At 39.8% G+C, this 14,301-nt stretch overlaps 1 protein-coding gene across 1 annotated transcript in view; it reads right to left on the reverse strand.

Annotated features, from left to right (window-relative positions):
- The window catches only part of ip6k1 (inositol hexakisphosphate kinase 1), a 33,840-nt gene that overhangs the window by 12,258 nt on the left and 7,281 nt on the right, over window positions 1-14,301 (reverse strand). Inside the window, exons 2-4 of the mRNA XM_084542476.1 lie at window positions 5,005-5,252; window positions 3,419-3,564; window positions 2,782-2,908 (exon numbers count right to left, since the gene is read on the reverse strand). Coding sequence (XP_084398602.1) covers window positions 2,782-2,908; window positions 3,419-3,535 — 244 coding nt within the window. The 5' untranslated portion in view covers window positions 3,536-3,564; window positions 5,005-5,252. The remainder of the gene's footprint in view (window positions 1-2,781; window positions 2,909-3,418; window positions 3,565-5,004; window positions 5,253-14,301) is intronic.

Raw genomic sequence — 14,301 nt, forward strand, 5'->3', positions numbered from 1 at the left:
CTGGCTACGGAGCTACACTAACAAAACCCTCAGAGGATGTTGTCAGTTTGTACTTTATTATGATATCGTCCTGTTAGGACAATGATGAATGATGATATGTGGTATGCAGTGTGTGATTGTGAAATATGTGTTGGTTGATTGTACAGTATGCGTGCTGCTTATGTTGTTGACTGTGTCTCTTGTCCCTTGAAATTTTGAAATAAGCTACTACAATGCGCCCTTTTAAATTGCCCCTTGGGGACAAATAAAGTGCTTTGAATTGAATTGAATTGAATTGAATAGAAATGTTAGCTAATGTTAGCTGGTCTTAGATAGAGGTGCAAGCACAATCCTTACTTGGAAGGTTTTGGCTCCAATCAGAAACAAGCTACAAGTCTGGGCTTCAAATATTTTCAAACCAATGGTTGACGTGACATCTTGTGATCAGTCATATTTATGTACAGCCTGTGGTCTATGAACTGCTTAAATCAGTATGTAGTGTCAAGATGATACTGTCCACTGTTTCATTCCAGCCAAGTCTGTCCCATGGTAGACACTCTGACGTCAAAGAGAGGTCAAACTAATGTATCACAACAGTGACTGCTTTCCATCTGTAAGTGTTTCAGGACCAAGGTGCTTCTGTCTGCTGGCTCACAGCCATGATTTAGGTGCACCTAAATGGAACAGAGTCATTATTAATGGTATTAGACCTGCTTCATCCACCATCAAACTATCTCTTTATATACATGTTGAAGAGGACAAGATGTGTGTGTGAGTGTGTACAATGGCTGTCAGCGTTTGTTTGGATCTCCTACACTAGCGAAAGCCAGCTCAAACTGTTACACATTGTGTGTCAGAGACGAAGAGCAGAGAAGCTAAACCACTTCACTTCCATTAAACATCCGTACATCCTTCCTTCTCTTCTCTCTGTGTTCTTCTCCACCCGCCAATAAACACAGGACAGATTATTTAGTACTAAAGTTCAAATTACTTAGTCTCCTAAAAGAGACCTGAGCTTCTTTCAGAGTAACAAAAGTTCAAGTTTGGGGGCCAGCTAAAAAACAAATTGCAAAATTTTTATTATTATTATAACCTTTATTTAACCAGATAAAAACCCATTGAGATAAAGACCTCTTTCACAAGGGCAACCTGGCCAAGAAAGGCAGCAGCACACGTCATAGTGATCAAGACAAACAACAAACAGTAAAAATCAAACATAAAAATAAAAAATATTAAGATGCGAGAAAGAAAATATGCGAGAATTCAACATTTATATTTGCCATTTGCCAAAATATAAGTTCCTAAAGCTAAATCGTTAGCATTATAGTTGAGCTACATGCTCTCATAAAGCTTGAACCAAAATCCTTTCCTCAGTTTTCATTAAACAATACTGTGCATCATGTATCGTCTGAGTTTTGAGATTTATCTTTTTTTTTACTGAACATTTTCCTGCTATGTTCTTCCCTGCAGCAGATCCTCCATCTAATAGTAACAAACATTTTAAAAGGCAGGAAACCAGAACAGAAACTGCATCTGCCATGTCTGAAGCATGTTAGAGACATTATTTAAGGATTTAATATTTATTTTTTAAAGGAATTTTTTTGAATTAAATTGAACCTTCTAAGAACCTTGTGTGAACTACTAAGCCTCGAAGTCAGCCCGAAGATCCCCCCCATCACAAAACTTTGGTCTGGAGTTGTTTTGTGGAAATTTCACAGATCTGCAGGACCCATGTGGTGATGGACAGAAGAATAACTATAACACTGTAAATAAAAACTGAAAACTGGTAAAAAGGTAATTTTTCCAAAATCTACCAATGTTAGCACGGTTGCTAACATTAGCTGTCACCTCGCCTCAACGTTACCCCTACACTGCCCACATATTTTTTTGTGTTGGAAAGTCGATTTGGAGTTCCTCCAATAGAAACAGATGGTGCTCCAGCAAAGATCTGACTGGCTATTTTTATGTGGTCATGGACAGAAGAGTAACAGCAATGTGAAGTTGAATTTCTTTACAACTAAATGGCTCTGACCGGTTGGAGAACTATCCAGATGGGTACAGGGGTAGTGTTGTCTGTAATGGTTGAGAAAACGTCTCATAATGAAGCCTAAATAGCACTAGGCTACTCACCTGTTAAGTGAGTTTTAGGTGGGCAACAACCATAGATGTGTCTAATAAAACCAAATTCCCCACCTGTCATTTAGAGCTGAAAACATGGATGAAAAGTCTGCAAGAAACCCAACAAGTCCAGTTGTCTCTGCTTTTAGTTTATTTTTTGTAAATTGCAATAATGGCAAAATGGCTCAGATTGATTAGAAGACTATCTAATTGCATGCAGAGCAATTTTTTCCCCTCTGTATGAGTTGAAACACCCCCAATAATGAAATCCAAATGTTTCCTCACCCTAGTCCTAAATAAAAATGAAAAAGCACGACTTTACATTTGCTCTTGGAGAACTGCTTATTATTGTACTACTGCTGTTTCCCAAAATAGGAGCTTGTTAACTGATCTAATTAACCGCTTTACATGTTTTTGTTCTCTCTGTTAAAGTCTGTTGGGCTCATTTGGATCATGTCTAATTATCCTTGGGTCAGATCTGACTGTACTCGCGTCCTCCCATAGGATTAGGTCTCAGATGAGTTCAGGCAGATTTTTCACTTTTCAGTTTTGGATCATAAAGACCACTGATATAAAACATCATCAACAAGATCAGTTGCTGTAGATATGATTAATGTGTATTGAAAGGTTTAAATATACAATTAGGGTACATTCACCAATGATTATCAGTGAGCTGTGACTGACCTTTATACTCTGGAGTAAATTCCTTCATCTCTGGAGGCAGAGATTCGTAGAAGCGCTGCTCTCTGCTGATCAGAGGTTTGCACACAGTGTGATCATCATAACGCATCATACTGGTGTGACCCCCCACCTGCAAACACACACACACATATATACGTTACAAAGAGCAAAATAGGATGCTAAACTAAAATGCTAATATCTAATGAATAATTAACGGAAAACAACTGTTAGAAAACTGTTAGCTCTTAATTTCTTGATGTAAAATATCACTATAATGAGTTTATTCTCCATCAGCGAACTGGACCTGGATAGTTGATATAAATTTGTACGCTATACTACTTTGTAACACATATAACTAAAATCTAAAAAATATATAGTCCAGCTTTCCTCTGGAATAAAATAAAATAAATTAAAATGAATTTTTTTATATGAATGAACAAATAGAATAACCTAAAATGTGCACAAAACACCAAGTTTGAAATTAAATGAAATTTTACTGAAGCCACCAGAATAAATTCCAGTAACTCATAATAATAACCCATAATTTGTTTCCATTAGAGATGGGTTTTTAGCCAATAATAAAAGGATCTGCAGCAACATAAAGATCTACCTTGACTACCTGAGTCTCGATCTCACCCACCTGGTGTATGAAGGGCTCCAGTGGAACGCCACCTGGTCGCTGTCGAAGTGAAGCCCCTCCCCCTGGCCCCGCCCCCTGTAGCTTGCTGTCCATGTTGTTGGTGTGAGGGAGGCACATGGCTCCTGGCGGACGCACCACGCCTCCTCCTGCAGAGAAGAAGATTTTATCCAGGAGGTGACAACGTGAACTCTCCTGGACGTCTGCTTGTGTGATTCACAGTGAAGTCTGGTTCACAGTTTGGGCAAAGATGAAACCTTCAACATGCAAGATCAACTCAAGCAGAATATTTTGAGAAACCATGAGAGTACTACTACACTGCCATCAGAGACGCAGTGAGCATGTTAGCTTCTTATTCTGAGGAGGAGCCTTGAGGTGATGTCAGTCTTGTTTTATTTATTACTCACTACTTATTCTGTTGACTGCTTCTACCTCTGCTTGAGAACTTCTACTTGAAACTAGTGATACTTTAACTTGCGAACAGTTTACTCTAGCACCTCTGGTTAGAACTGAAGTAGTTAAGATAAGCTTCTGGTAACTTCAGTTTCTTAAATGATCTGTTTTATAGGTGGATAATTAGGATAATTACAATGTTGTTTACAGTGGTGTGGTTTCGGTTGTTGCCATGATAATAGAGTGAGTCTTGGCAGCAGTTCATGAAGAGTTCAAACTTTATTAAAGGAGTGTCCGCACAGGAAGCATTTGTCTGATCTGATTTCAAAACACATGTGGAGGTGGTCTGGGACACATTTGACCTCATTTGTTTGATAGTGTGAACACACAGGAGTGACTTGTGGAAGAGGAGTTTCAGAAAAAAATAGACAACCACTATTATAAACAATAACCAGAAAAGACAAAAGCACCATAAGTGATGTCTGTTTATTAGTAATGAGAGCCTTTAAATATACTTTGTCTTTGTAGCTGTTAAATAAAAAAGAAATAAATCTAAATTAGAATGAACTACCGACAAAATGAATAATGTCAGTACACTGTGTATGATTCTGTCATTAAATAACGTATCAGCATGTGGTTAATTATTGATCATGTTGAGCCGTGTGGAGTTAAGTATATAGGTTATAAGTTTTCCTCAATAATCACCAGTGTCTTTATTTACCTTATCAATGTAGATTTTTCTGTCTCTGTCATAGCCTTGTCTCTAAAATAACTAACATCAGGGCAGATATCAATAAATAAATAAAAACACAATTTTTACAGCTTGTCTGTCACCTTCTTTTCATTCTGCTTCCATCAACCTCAGTGGTCTAAATGTACCTTGACTTCTTCACAGTCACACTAATCTAAATTTGATCTATAATTTAATGTGGCTTTTAAATGAGTCACTTTTTCTTTGTGTTTTAATGAATTTTACTGAAAAAAATACTATTTAATATATATATTTTTTTAATTTTCAGTCGAAGGAAATTATGTAAAAACCTTCATCTTGTTCACAACTCTCAGACTGCTTGAAAGAAAGAAGAAGTGGCTTTTGTCTGAAGACCTTCTGCTTCGGTCCAGTGAAAGGAAGTCAAACTAACAGGTGAAAGCACAGAAGAAACACATCGATGTCCAGGTGAGTAACTCCAACTTACCCTGGGCATGGGCTCTGGTGTGCAGTGACGGGGAGGAGGGGGCACAGGGCACCACGGGCTGCTGGGAGCGCACGCCGGCCCCGGGGGGAGGCGGCGCCAGACCGAAAAACCACCTCGCAAAGCCTCCAATTAGAGTGCTCCAATCCACCGCCGGCAGCACTGACACCCAATCAGGACAGGGGGTTGGGGAGCAGAGATGGGGGGATGGCAGGAGAAGCAGGGTGTCAGTTAGGCAGGATCACCACTTCCTGCAGAGAGAGAGAAAAGTGAAATTGTTTAGTTTATGCTGAAAGACACGTCGTTTTTTTATTATTATTTTTACAATAAAACACTGTAAAAAGAGAGATTAATGCACCTTTAACCTGACCAGTACTGATTTGTGTTATGATTTAGAAACAAATGGTAAGTCTGTGAAAGTTTTCAGTCATTTAGGACATGGCATACCCAAAAACCAAAACAACAAAACTGGAACAAAGGCAACTGGACTTGTTGGGTTTCTTGAAGACACTTCATCATCAGAGTCTTCAGCTCTAAATCAGTGGTGGTGAGTTGAGGTTTTAAAGAGGAATATCTGTAAGATGAACATCTTCAGCAATGAATAATACTCTTATGAACAACAGCTCCAATCAACTGAATCTGAATTGGACAACTTCCCTTTACCTTATAAAAGTAACACCAACAGTTGACATTGAATGTTTTAGCATGTAGGCTTCCACCACTCTCTCTCACAGACACACGTTTTAATTCCCTCTGCAGCTCAATGAGTAAGGTCAGAAGAAGTCCCATTAATGACTAACTGAAGGCTTTTTCCACAGTGGAAATTTTCTTACCACTTGTTGCTTTCTGTCACGTCACAAACTTTAGGTATGAGGACCTTCAGCATCCCCTCTACTCCCAAACAACAAATGTGTCCATGATTGTGTTTTGCTCTCAGATGCTTCTTGCTGAAACTATTCTGAATTTTAAAATACACCATGATTTAGGTTTATTCTCTTTTCATAAATACAATAAGAAACAGAATGAAATCAAAGCCTGCCTGTTGCTGAATAACGTACGCAACAAAACAACGGAACAAAACACAATTATGAGCGATTAGCATGTGAAACAATCTCAGTGGAGATGAAACCAATGAATGCCGGATTTGTTTTTGGAATTACCACATCAAACAGACAAAAGTAACAGAGCTTGTTTCTAATATTTAGTCAGGTGGATGTCATGTAAATCACCCTGCATCAATGTGTGACCTCTGTTAAGCTTTTGTGAACAATCTCAGTGTGAAATGCAGCTGTGTTATTGATCGGTTAAAGGGTGTGTCCACCTGCTGGAACATTAACAGAAATCTGCCTGGTTTAGTTTTATAGGTCTATATGTGCTAGCCATTAGCATCTGCTCCAGAGTCTTTATTGAGCTCCTGTCTGAAACAGATGAGGACACAATGATGTCTCCCAGCTTCTGACCACTATCAACAATCCGATTACACTCACTGGAAAAGTCCAAACACTGATGCTGCTGTCTCTTTGGTTTGAAGTTTTGTGAAGCCAAATTTGTTGGACCCTCTCTGTCTGCTGCTGTGGTGGGTTGTTTTATTTTTGGTAAGTGTCCAACTACCTGTGTCTACATTTCATGAATTCATGTCATTATTATGTTTGAATAAAATTTATTAGGAAAGATATTAGGAACTAATTGATTAGACGACAATGCGACAAAAAAAAAAATCATTTGTTGCAGCCCTAACGACAACCTATTCTATGCTAATTTATGTAATAGGTCGAAAAGTTGCTGCAGTCCTACAGCAGAATGAATAATATCAATAGTTTTGGAGTAACGTGTTCAACAACCACCCAGCCACACCCCAAAGCTACCCCACAATGACTCACTGCTTGCCTGAAGACAAGAGAGGAAGACTGGGAGTAATGAAAGAAGAAAAAGAGTGGAAGACATTAATGATGCCTGTTTGTGTGTGTGTGTGTGTTCCTGAAGGCATCATCTGGTCAGTGTCAGAGCTGTGGTGAGGCATGACACTTGCTCATGATATCATCACGATCTGAGCTCCAAATAAAGGAGTAAAAAACACAGTCTGCGTATTTAACAGCTTCGACAGAACCATGACACAAAGACAATCACAGCAGCAATAAAAATTTATTTCATTTGTTTTGTTATTTCTGGTATCAGATTTGGTATTGATCATGATGAAATTTAAGTAGTATTGTCGTCGACTCATATATGTTCCTCATTATACCAGTTGTGGAACATGCAAGTTTTACGGTAGGACCCTGTGAGTGGATTATTGCTGCAATGATCAATTTAATCACTTTGTCACTCAAATGATGGAAATAAGCATTTTGATGAGCATTTCACTATTCTGGACATTTTATTGAATAAACAATTACTCAGTAGGTTAATTGATAATGATAAGCGCTAGCAGCAGTCCCGATGCGAATATACAACTGAATGCACTGCAGTCTGGAAACACGGACACCAACATTAACGATAAACTACAGCATGCTATTACGGTATACTGAATCCATAAAAAAGGGGATGTATGCCAACGGATGTTTGGTGAGGTGGTACTAGGAGATCATCATTCATAAAAAAGACTGTTTATTTGTATGCTTTCAGGTAAAGGCTGCACCAAAACAACAACAACAATAACTGAACGCTGCGTTTAAAAGAAGAGAAAGATTTCCTGAAGACAGCATCAAGGAGAAAAATATTCCAGAGATGGTTGTGGAGCTTATGGCATTGGATGACCAGAACATTTCTGGAGTACAGAACAGTAGAGTTTTCTGGAGCCATGGTACGAGCTACCTTCTCCACAATATATAATCTTTGACAGAACTATTTATTGGACTTTATACAGTTGCATCTTGGAGAACACAAGGAAGACGAGAAAAACCTTTATGAAAGTCCAGGGGAGGAAAGTTTGTTTAATTTAAATTAGAATTGGGACTCAGATCGGCTGATACTTAATATCAAAAAATTCCCATCTGATATCGAGTCAGAAAATCCTCTTATCAATTGTTTTTTAAAAATACATGCCTTTGTTGCATCCCCTCATGAGAAATGTTGCTTGTCTCATGTTTTGAGAAAACATGGCACAAGCTCCGAAGCAGAGACCACCAAATACTGTAGAAATATCAGAAATGTCTGGAACCAATGACAACATTAGCAACAATGTAAACATCTCTTTTATAACTAAATGAAATTGTTTAATGACATTTCTTGATGAAATTCATCAAATTGATTCAGAAAATCAGTAGCAACACCGAGCCCTATTATTATGACCAATAAGGTTTGCTAGGAGTGTTGGTTCAGATAAGAGACTCCTTTATTTATCCCACAGTGGTGAAAATTACAGCATTGCAGCAGAACCTTAACATTAGAAAACAAGTGTTTCACCTTAATTTAAACTTCTTTTAATAGAACCTATATTTTCCTTTTTTACTTATAAACAACCAACACACAGACAAACTGAGCTGCTCAAAAGAGAAGCTGCAGATGCCAGACACTTCCTGACAATGATGAAAACCTCAAACCTCCAAACATGTCATCAAGGTAAGAAATGCCTCAAACTGCTGTGTTCCTGTTATACACAAACCACACTCGCACTAGGCCCCACATGAAAGGCTGCTCATCAGACATCACAAATTTAACCATGGTGGAAATTCAACACGCAGGAGTCAGACCTCAAGTTACGATCCAACCTTGACCAAGCCTCGGTTGCATGCTGCGGCTCACGCACACACACTGAACATAAACAAGGTTTCCCCATGAGCAATGAGTTCTAAAGTTAGAAGAAAACTGTAAACATCAGGGCACATCTGCTCGGCAATCAGTGAAGTCATCCTGAAGATCCACATTCCCCTGCACTTGACAGTCTAACACTTTGAGATGTGTCTGCTGAGAAGCAGATGTATACACACACTAGCCAGTGAAAACACAACAGTCCTGTACTAAATCTTAGTTTCATGAAGGTTCTGGTATTCAGCATTAGTTTAAATAGCTGAGAGAGCTGTTGATTCAACTATGTTTTCATTATGGAGGCTGTCGTGTGCAGGGCTACTGAACTGACACATGCTCCTAATACGTATTTTGACATTGTAGTCAGTGGGCTAGGCTGAATAACAAAAACACTTTAGTGTTTGACTGAATCCAGTTTAACAGCACCACAAATTACACCCTCCATAATGATCATGCAGTTTAATTACCACCTTTCTGACGCTGTTTCATGCGGTTTGACCCCTTTACATTGAGCTTGGAAGCATTTTCTTACAGCAAGACCATCCAACACTCCAAGCCCGCTATCAGAATGGTGAATTTGGTGATAGGAAATGAATATCCAAAAAGCATCTAAAAAAGGCAAGTGGACTTGTAGAGTTTTTGAGAAGACGTTTTGCCACTCACCCGAGTAGCTTCTTCAGTTCGAAGGGAATGGTGGGCAGTAGAAGTTTACTGGACTCTACAGTTGCCTTTGGGTTTAAAGAAGGCAACTCTACAAGTCCATTTGCTTTCTTTAAACGCTATTTTGATATACTGTGACCTGGATAACTGAGAACATTCACAGACAACAGGAAAAGAAAGTTGCAGACGTCGTTTCCTTTAGACAAACGTTTGTTGAACTCTGTGTTTGTGTCATCTGCCAGTCAAATAAATCAGTTGTCCCTTCGGTCATGGACTCAAAGTTCAGATTAGTTCACCCGAGTCACATCCCTTTTTTTCTCCAATCATTACTACAACTGAATTTCATTAACATTCATGGTCTCTAATTGACATGTCACTGCTTCTCTCTCCCTGTGTCTATGCCCTTGAGGAGTCAACATGTGATTAAGGGTTTTGTACTTTATTTCATGTATTTCATACTAGAAGAATGTAGTTGTTCGCATTAAGAGTTCTGACAAAAAAGGAAAGGGGAAAGGGACACCTCTAACAGTGCGTTCAAACTACATTCAAACCAGTAGCAAAAGAGCAACAGGCTACAATTTATTTTTAATGGAAGTTGGCAATATGCAACTGCAAGTTGACATTGGACACTTGTTGCTATGTGATTGGCGAGATGCACAACATTCTGTGTCGTTTAGATCAGATAGGTAGAACAGACGTGGATATCTCCTGCACACCTGTAGCCGTTGATGGCTTGATTTCAGGACTGACTAACAATCAAAGTGACCACAGGAGTCAGTCCACAGTCCAAACAAACAAGCAGACAAACAACTCAATCTCTAATTGCCCCCTCTCTGTCGTTCCAGGTGTGCTGAAGGACCCAAGCAGCCAGCCAATTAGCTAAGCAGATCTGTGTGAGCATAGCTTACATCATCAGCTCTGGGCTCACTACGGCTTGACAACATCAACAGACTGATTAAGATGCTATTTATGACCAACTGGCCACGAGTGTGTTCTTGCTTTTATGTGGTTGTGGGGACCTAACTGGTGTGGAATAATAACATTGTGACGCCATGTTGACCTTGTGGCCCCTACAACATTTTAACGATTAAAACCTATTAAGACCTTTAAGGTTTTAGGGTGATGGTTACAGTTAGGTTATTTGTTAGGGATGTCCTGATGTCCTAATCGATCCAGGCATTTTTAAAATGATCGGTTCGGGATCAGGCTTTAACCTAGCCCATTGTTTTCGTAGTTATTTATTTTAGGTCTGCCATTAATAGAAACCACGTCCCTGTAGCGCCACAGCGATATTCAAGAGAGCGTTACAGTGTTTATGATGCTGAATAACCAGAACATTTCTGGAGTAGAGAACACAAGTTTTCTGGAGCCATGGTACGAGTTACCCCCTCCACACTACATTAACTTTGACAGAACAATTTATTGGACTAAATCCAGTCACATCTAGGAGAATACAAGGAAGACAAGAAAAGTTTTTATGAATCTCCAGAGGGGACATTTTGTTTATTTAAGAACGGATCCGTACTGTTATCTGTCGATACTCAATATTAAAAGATTGGGATTGGATCAGGGAGCAAAACACTTGATCAGGACATCCCATGTTATGCCTATAGTTACAAGTGCGGGGTGATGGAATGCATTATGTCATTGGAAGGTCCTCACAAATATAGAGGCACAGAAGTTTGTGTGTGTGTGAGAGAGAGAGGGAATCTTGTACTTAAGTCAGAGATGAGAGAGCCAATTACAAACGTCCAGGAATACCTGAGAGTAGAACTGAGTAGTTTGGCACCGAGTTGTTTCTGTGTTGAATTTTAAGGGTTACTGTGGATTTACAGGACGCTTTGCCGAGCAGAGAACATGCCTTTATGTACTTCTTGTGTCATCACATCAACTATTAAAACTTGCTGTAATGACAATAAAATGACAATAACTGCTGTCAGTGTGATCAAGTGAAGTAGTTACAGATAACGGCTGGTTTGTACTATGCTCCTGATCATTTAATTTTGAGTATGCCAATCTGAGTCACTATTAGATTTTTGCTCACCCCTTTTTTTTGCACATTTAGCAACTAAACTAAATTATGTGTGCAAGTGTATTAAGTTCAATAAGCTTCAAAATGAATCCAGTGTAAAATGTAATGTAAATTGCATTAAGAAAAGAAATGCCTGCCTAAAAGCTGTTTACAGACTACAGAATTTACCTTTTATTAGTAGTAGAGGCTTCTTCATTGTCCAAAATAAAAAAAGGAACTTTATAAGTAGCTATGTGGTATATGGCTTAACCTGAACACTGTCACAAAAAACACTAAATCACAGTTCTGCTTAGACTAGCATTATAAAACTAGACATATATGACAAATACTTCCAGCTAAACAGACATGTGTAGTATGTCCAATATAATCATTTTAAAAATGCCTCGTTTGGCCCAAAAATCAATCGGGATATCCCCCTAGTTTGCATCTATAATACATCCAACACAATCAAACTGAAGCTATTTTTTGGGGAATGAAAAGAACGATTGGATAGGGTATGAGGACATGGATGATCCAGACTACAGGATGGATGGATGGATAGAGAATGGATACCCGGATGGATACCCGACCCCAGCCCGACGGTACCCGACGGGCCGGGCCGGGTTCGGACAGATATTTAGAAAGGATGCTCGGGTTCGGGTCGGGCTCGGTCACATCAGCGCGATAAGGCATTGACCATTTAAAATTTAAAACTGCTTATTATGTAGGTAGCCAATGGGCCTGTTTCACTGATGCAAAGGTTCGTTTTTGTGATTAAAATAAAATATATCCCCAAATCCGTCTTCCTGTGTGCGGAAATGTGTCAAACTAGCCAGGACAACGAAAGACGTGCGTATTAAGCTACATGTGTGCGCCTGTGTTATAACGGCGCTTTTTGCCCCGTGTGCGCTGATGCGCTCATCTGTTGACATTTCCGAATAAAAGCGGGCTTTCCACACAAAAAAGTGCATGTGTCATTAGTATGAGAAAAAAATTAGATTTGAACTGTGTCGGGCTGGGGTCGGGCTCGGTTACTGCTCTGTCGGACGCGGGCCGGGCTCGGACAGAAAAATGCGGCCCGAACCGCACTCTAATCCAGACAGACGTGGTGTGCACGGAGGGGAGGGGCTGTGTGTGTGTGTGTGTGTGTGTGTGTGTGTGTGTGTGAGAGAGAGAGAGACGCGTGAGTGACAGAGAGACGAAGAGAGAGCAGGGAAAGGAAATGCAGCTGAACGAAAACGCTGCGTGTTTTAAATAGCGTAAAAAAAGAATAACGAAACGCAATATGTGACGGTCGGTGTTGAATCTGTGGCGGTCGGTGTTGAATCTGTGGCGGTCGGAGTTGAATCTGTGGCGCACCGCCTATTTGTCTCTGCTCTGTTCCCCAAACACGTAATTTCAGCAGACGGTTGACTCCATGAGCTCATAAACAACAAACAGACCTGCTTCACCAGCATTAAAATCATCTGGGTTAATCGGATTATGATCAGTCAGACGTCAACCTCATCGACATACTTGGACAGACTAGGGGTCATCATCTACACTCCACGCTGGCCTCTCACTGGGAACTCTGACAACCACAGTAACCCCTCATGCATTTAACAATTTTTTCTCCTGGTTGAAAGAAAAAAAACACCAGTAGTTTCTATCTTTGACTTGTCCAGATTGATCCAAACTAGCTTGGACACCATGCAAACATCAAGAACTCACAGGGTCTGCGATTTTTAGAGCCAGACAAGACCGAAGGGCATGATGGGAAACATCTGGCCTCTGCTTTCATTGGTCAGATTTGTCGCAGCTGTATAAAAAATAAGGTGGATATGAAAGACGTGACCTGATCCATCTTAACAGACGCAGGGCATTTAGTCCAAGGAATACATGCTAATCTCAACTATTTACTTCTTTTGATGACAGCCCTAGTTATGATGAGCACAGCCTATGTAGCATTTTAACAATCTACCCTGCCATACGGAAGAACATAATCAAGACAATTATTGGAAAAAGCTGAAAGTTGAAAAGACTAGCTTGATAACACTTTATTCAATCTGGATCAAAAATAGTACATTTTCTTCTTTGACTTTGAGACTGTGACGACTGCTGGAAACTGTGCATCTAAATCACTGCTTTCTTGCCCCTGCCCGCAAACCAGCCGATTGACACCAGTAGAAATGTGACAAATGTAGCTGTAGAAGTTAGCTCTTAATTCAAACATATTTCTTCAGTGGACAAGACAAACGTCAAGGCACTGTTCAGACCTGAGTGATCTTATTGCAAGTGGCCATCTTTTAGTGCAGGTGTAAAGACACCCTACATGTTTATTTGCATATAGAGTGGAACTGTGATCATATCAAAAGTGGTCCCTTGGTACTAGTTTTAATGCCAGGTGTGAACCCACACACTCCGTGCAGTCCACTTGTGATCTGATCACCCAGGACACACATTAGTACCAGATCTAAACAAGGCCAAACTGCTCTCACTAACCACCAGCGCAGCTTTGGGGCACGATGCCTTGACAGAGAGTTCGTACTAAAACTTATTTATTTTGGGGGCTGTGAACTGGTAGCTACAGGAGCAGCTTTGAGGACTGCGAGGTCACTGGTTCAACCTCCTCTTGCCTTGAGCAAGCACCTACAAACCCAAAACTACAGTCTATAGTTTGGAAACGCTTCTGAATAGATGGACCCTATTTTGGCCTTGAAATGAACTTGTAATCCTAAAGGTGCACTTATTTTTTCAACTCACAGATATGTAATATTGGCCCATCTACCTGTATAAATAAATGCGCAAGCATAATATTTCCGTTTGATTGGATTGATTCATTTGTTTGATTGGGTTCTCTTTGTCTACTTTCTGAAGACAATTCTGACAGGGGCAAATACTTTTTT

Source organism: Chelon labrosus (genome assembly GCF_963514085.1).
Source record: "Chelon labrosus genome assembly, chromosome: 4".
Lineage (NCBI taxonomy): Eukaryota > Metazoa > Chordata > Actinopteri > Mugiliformes > Mugilidae > Chelon > Chelon labrosus.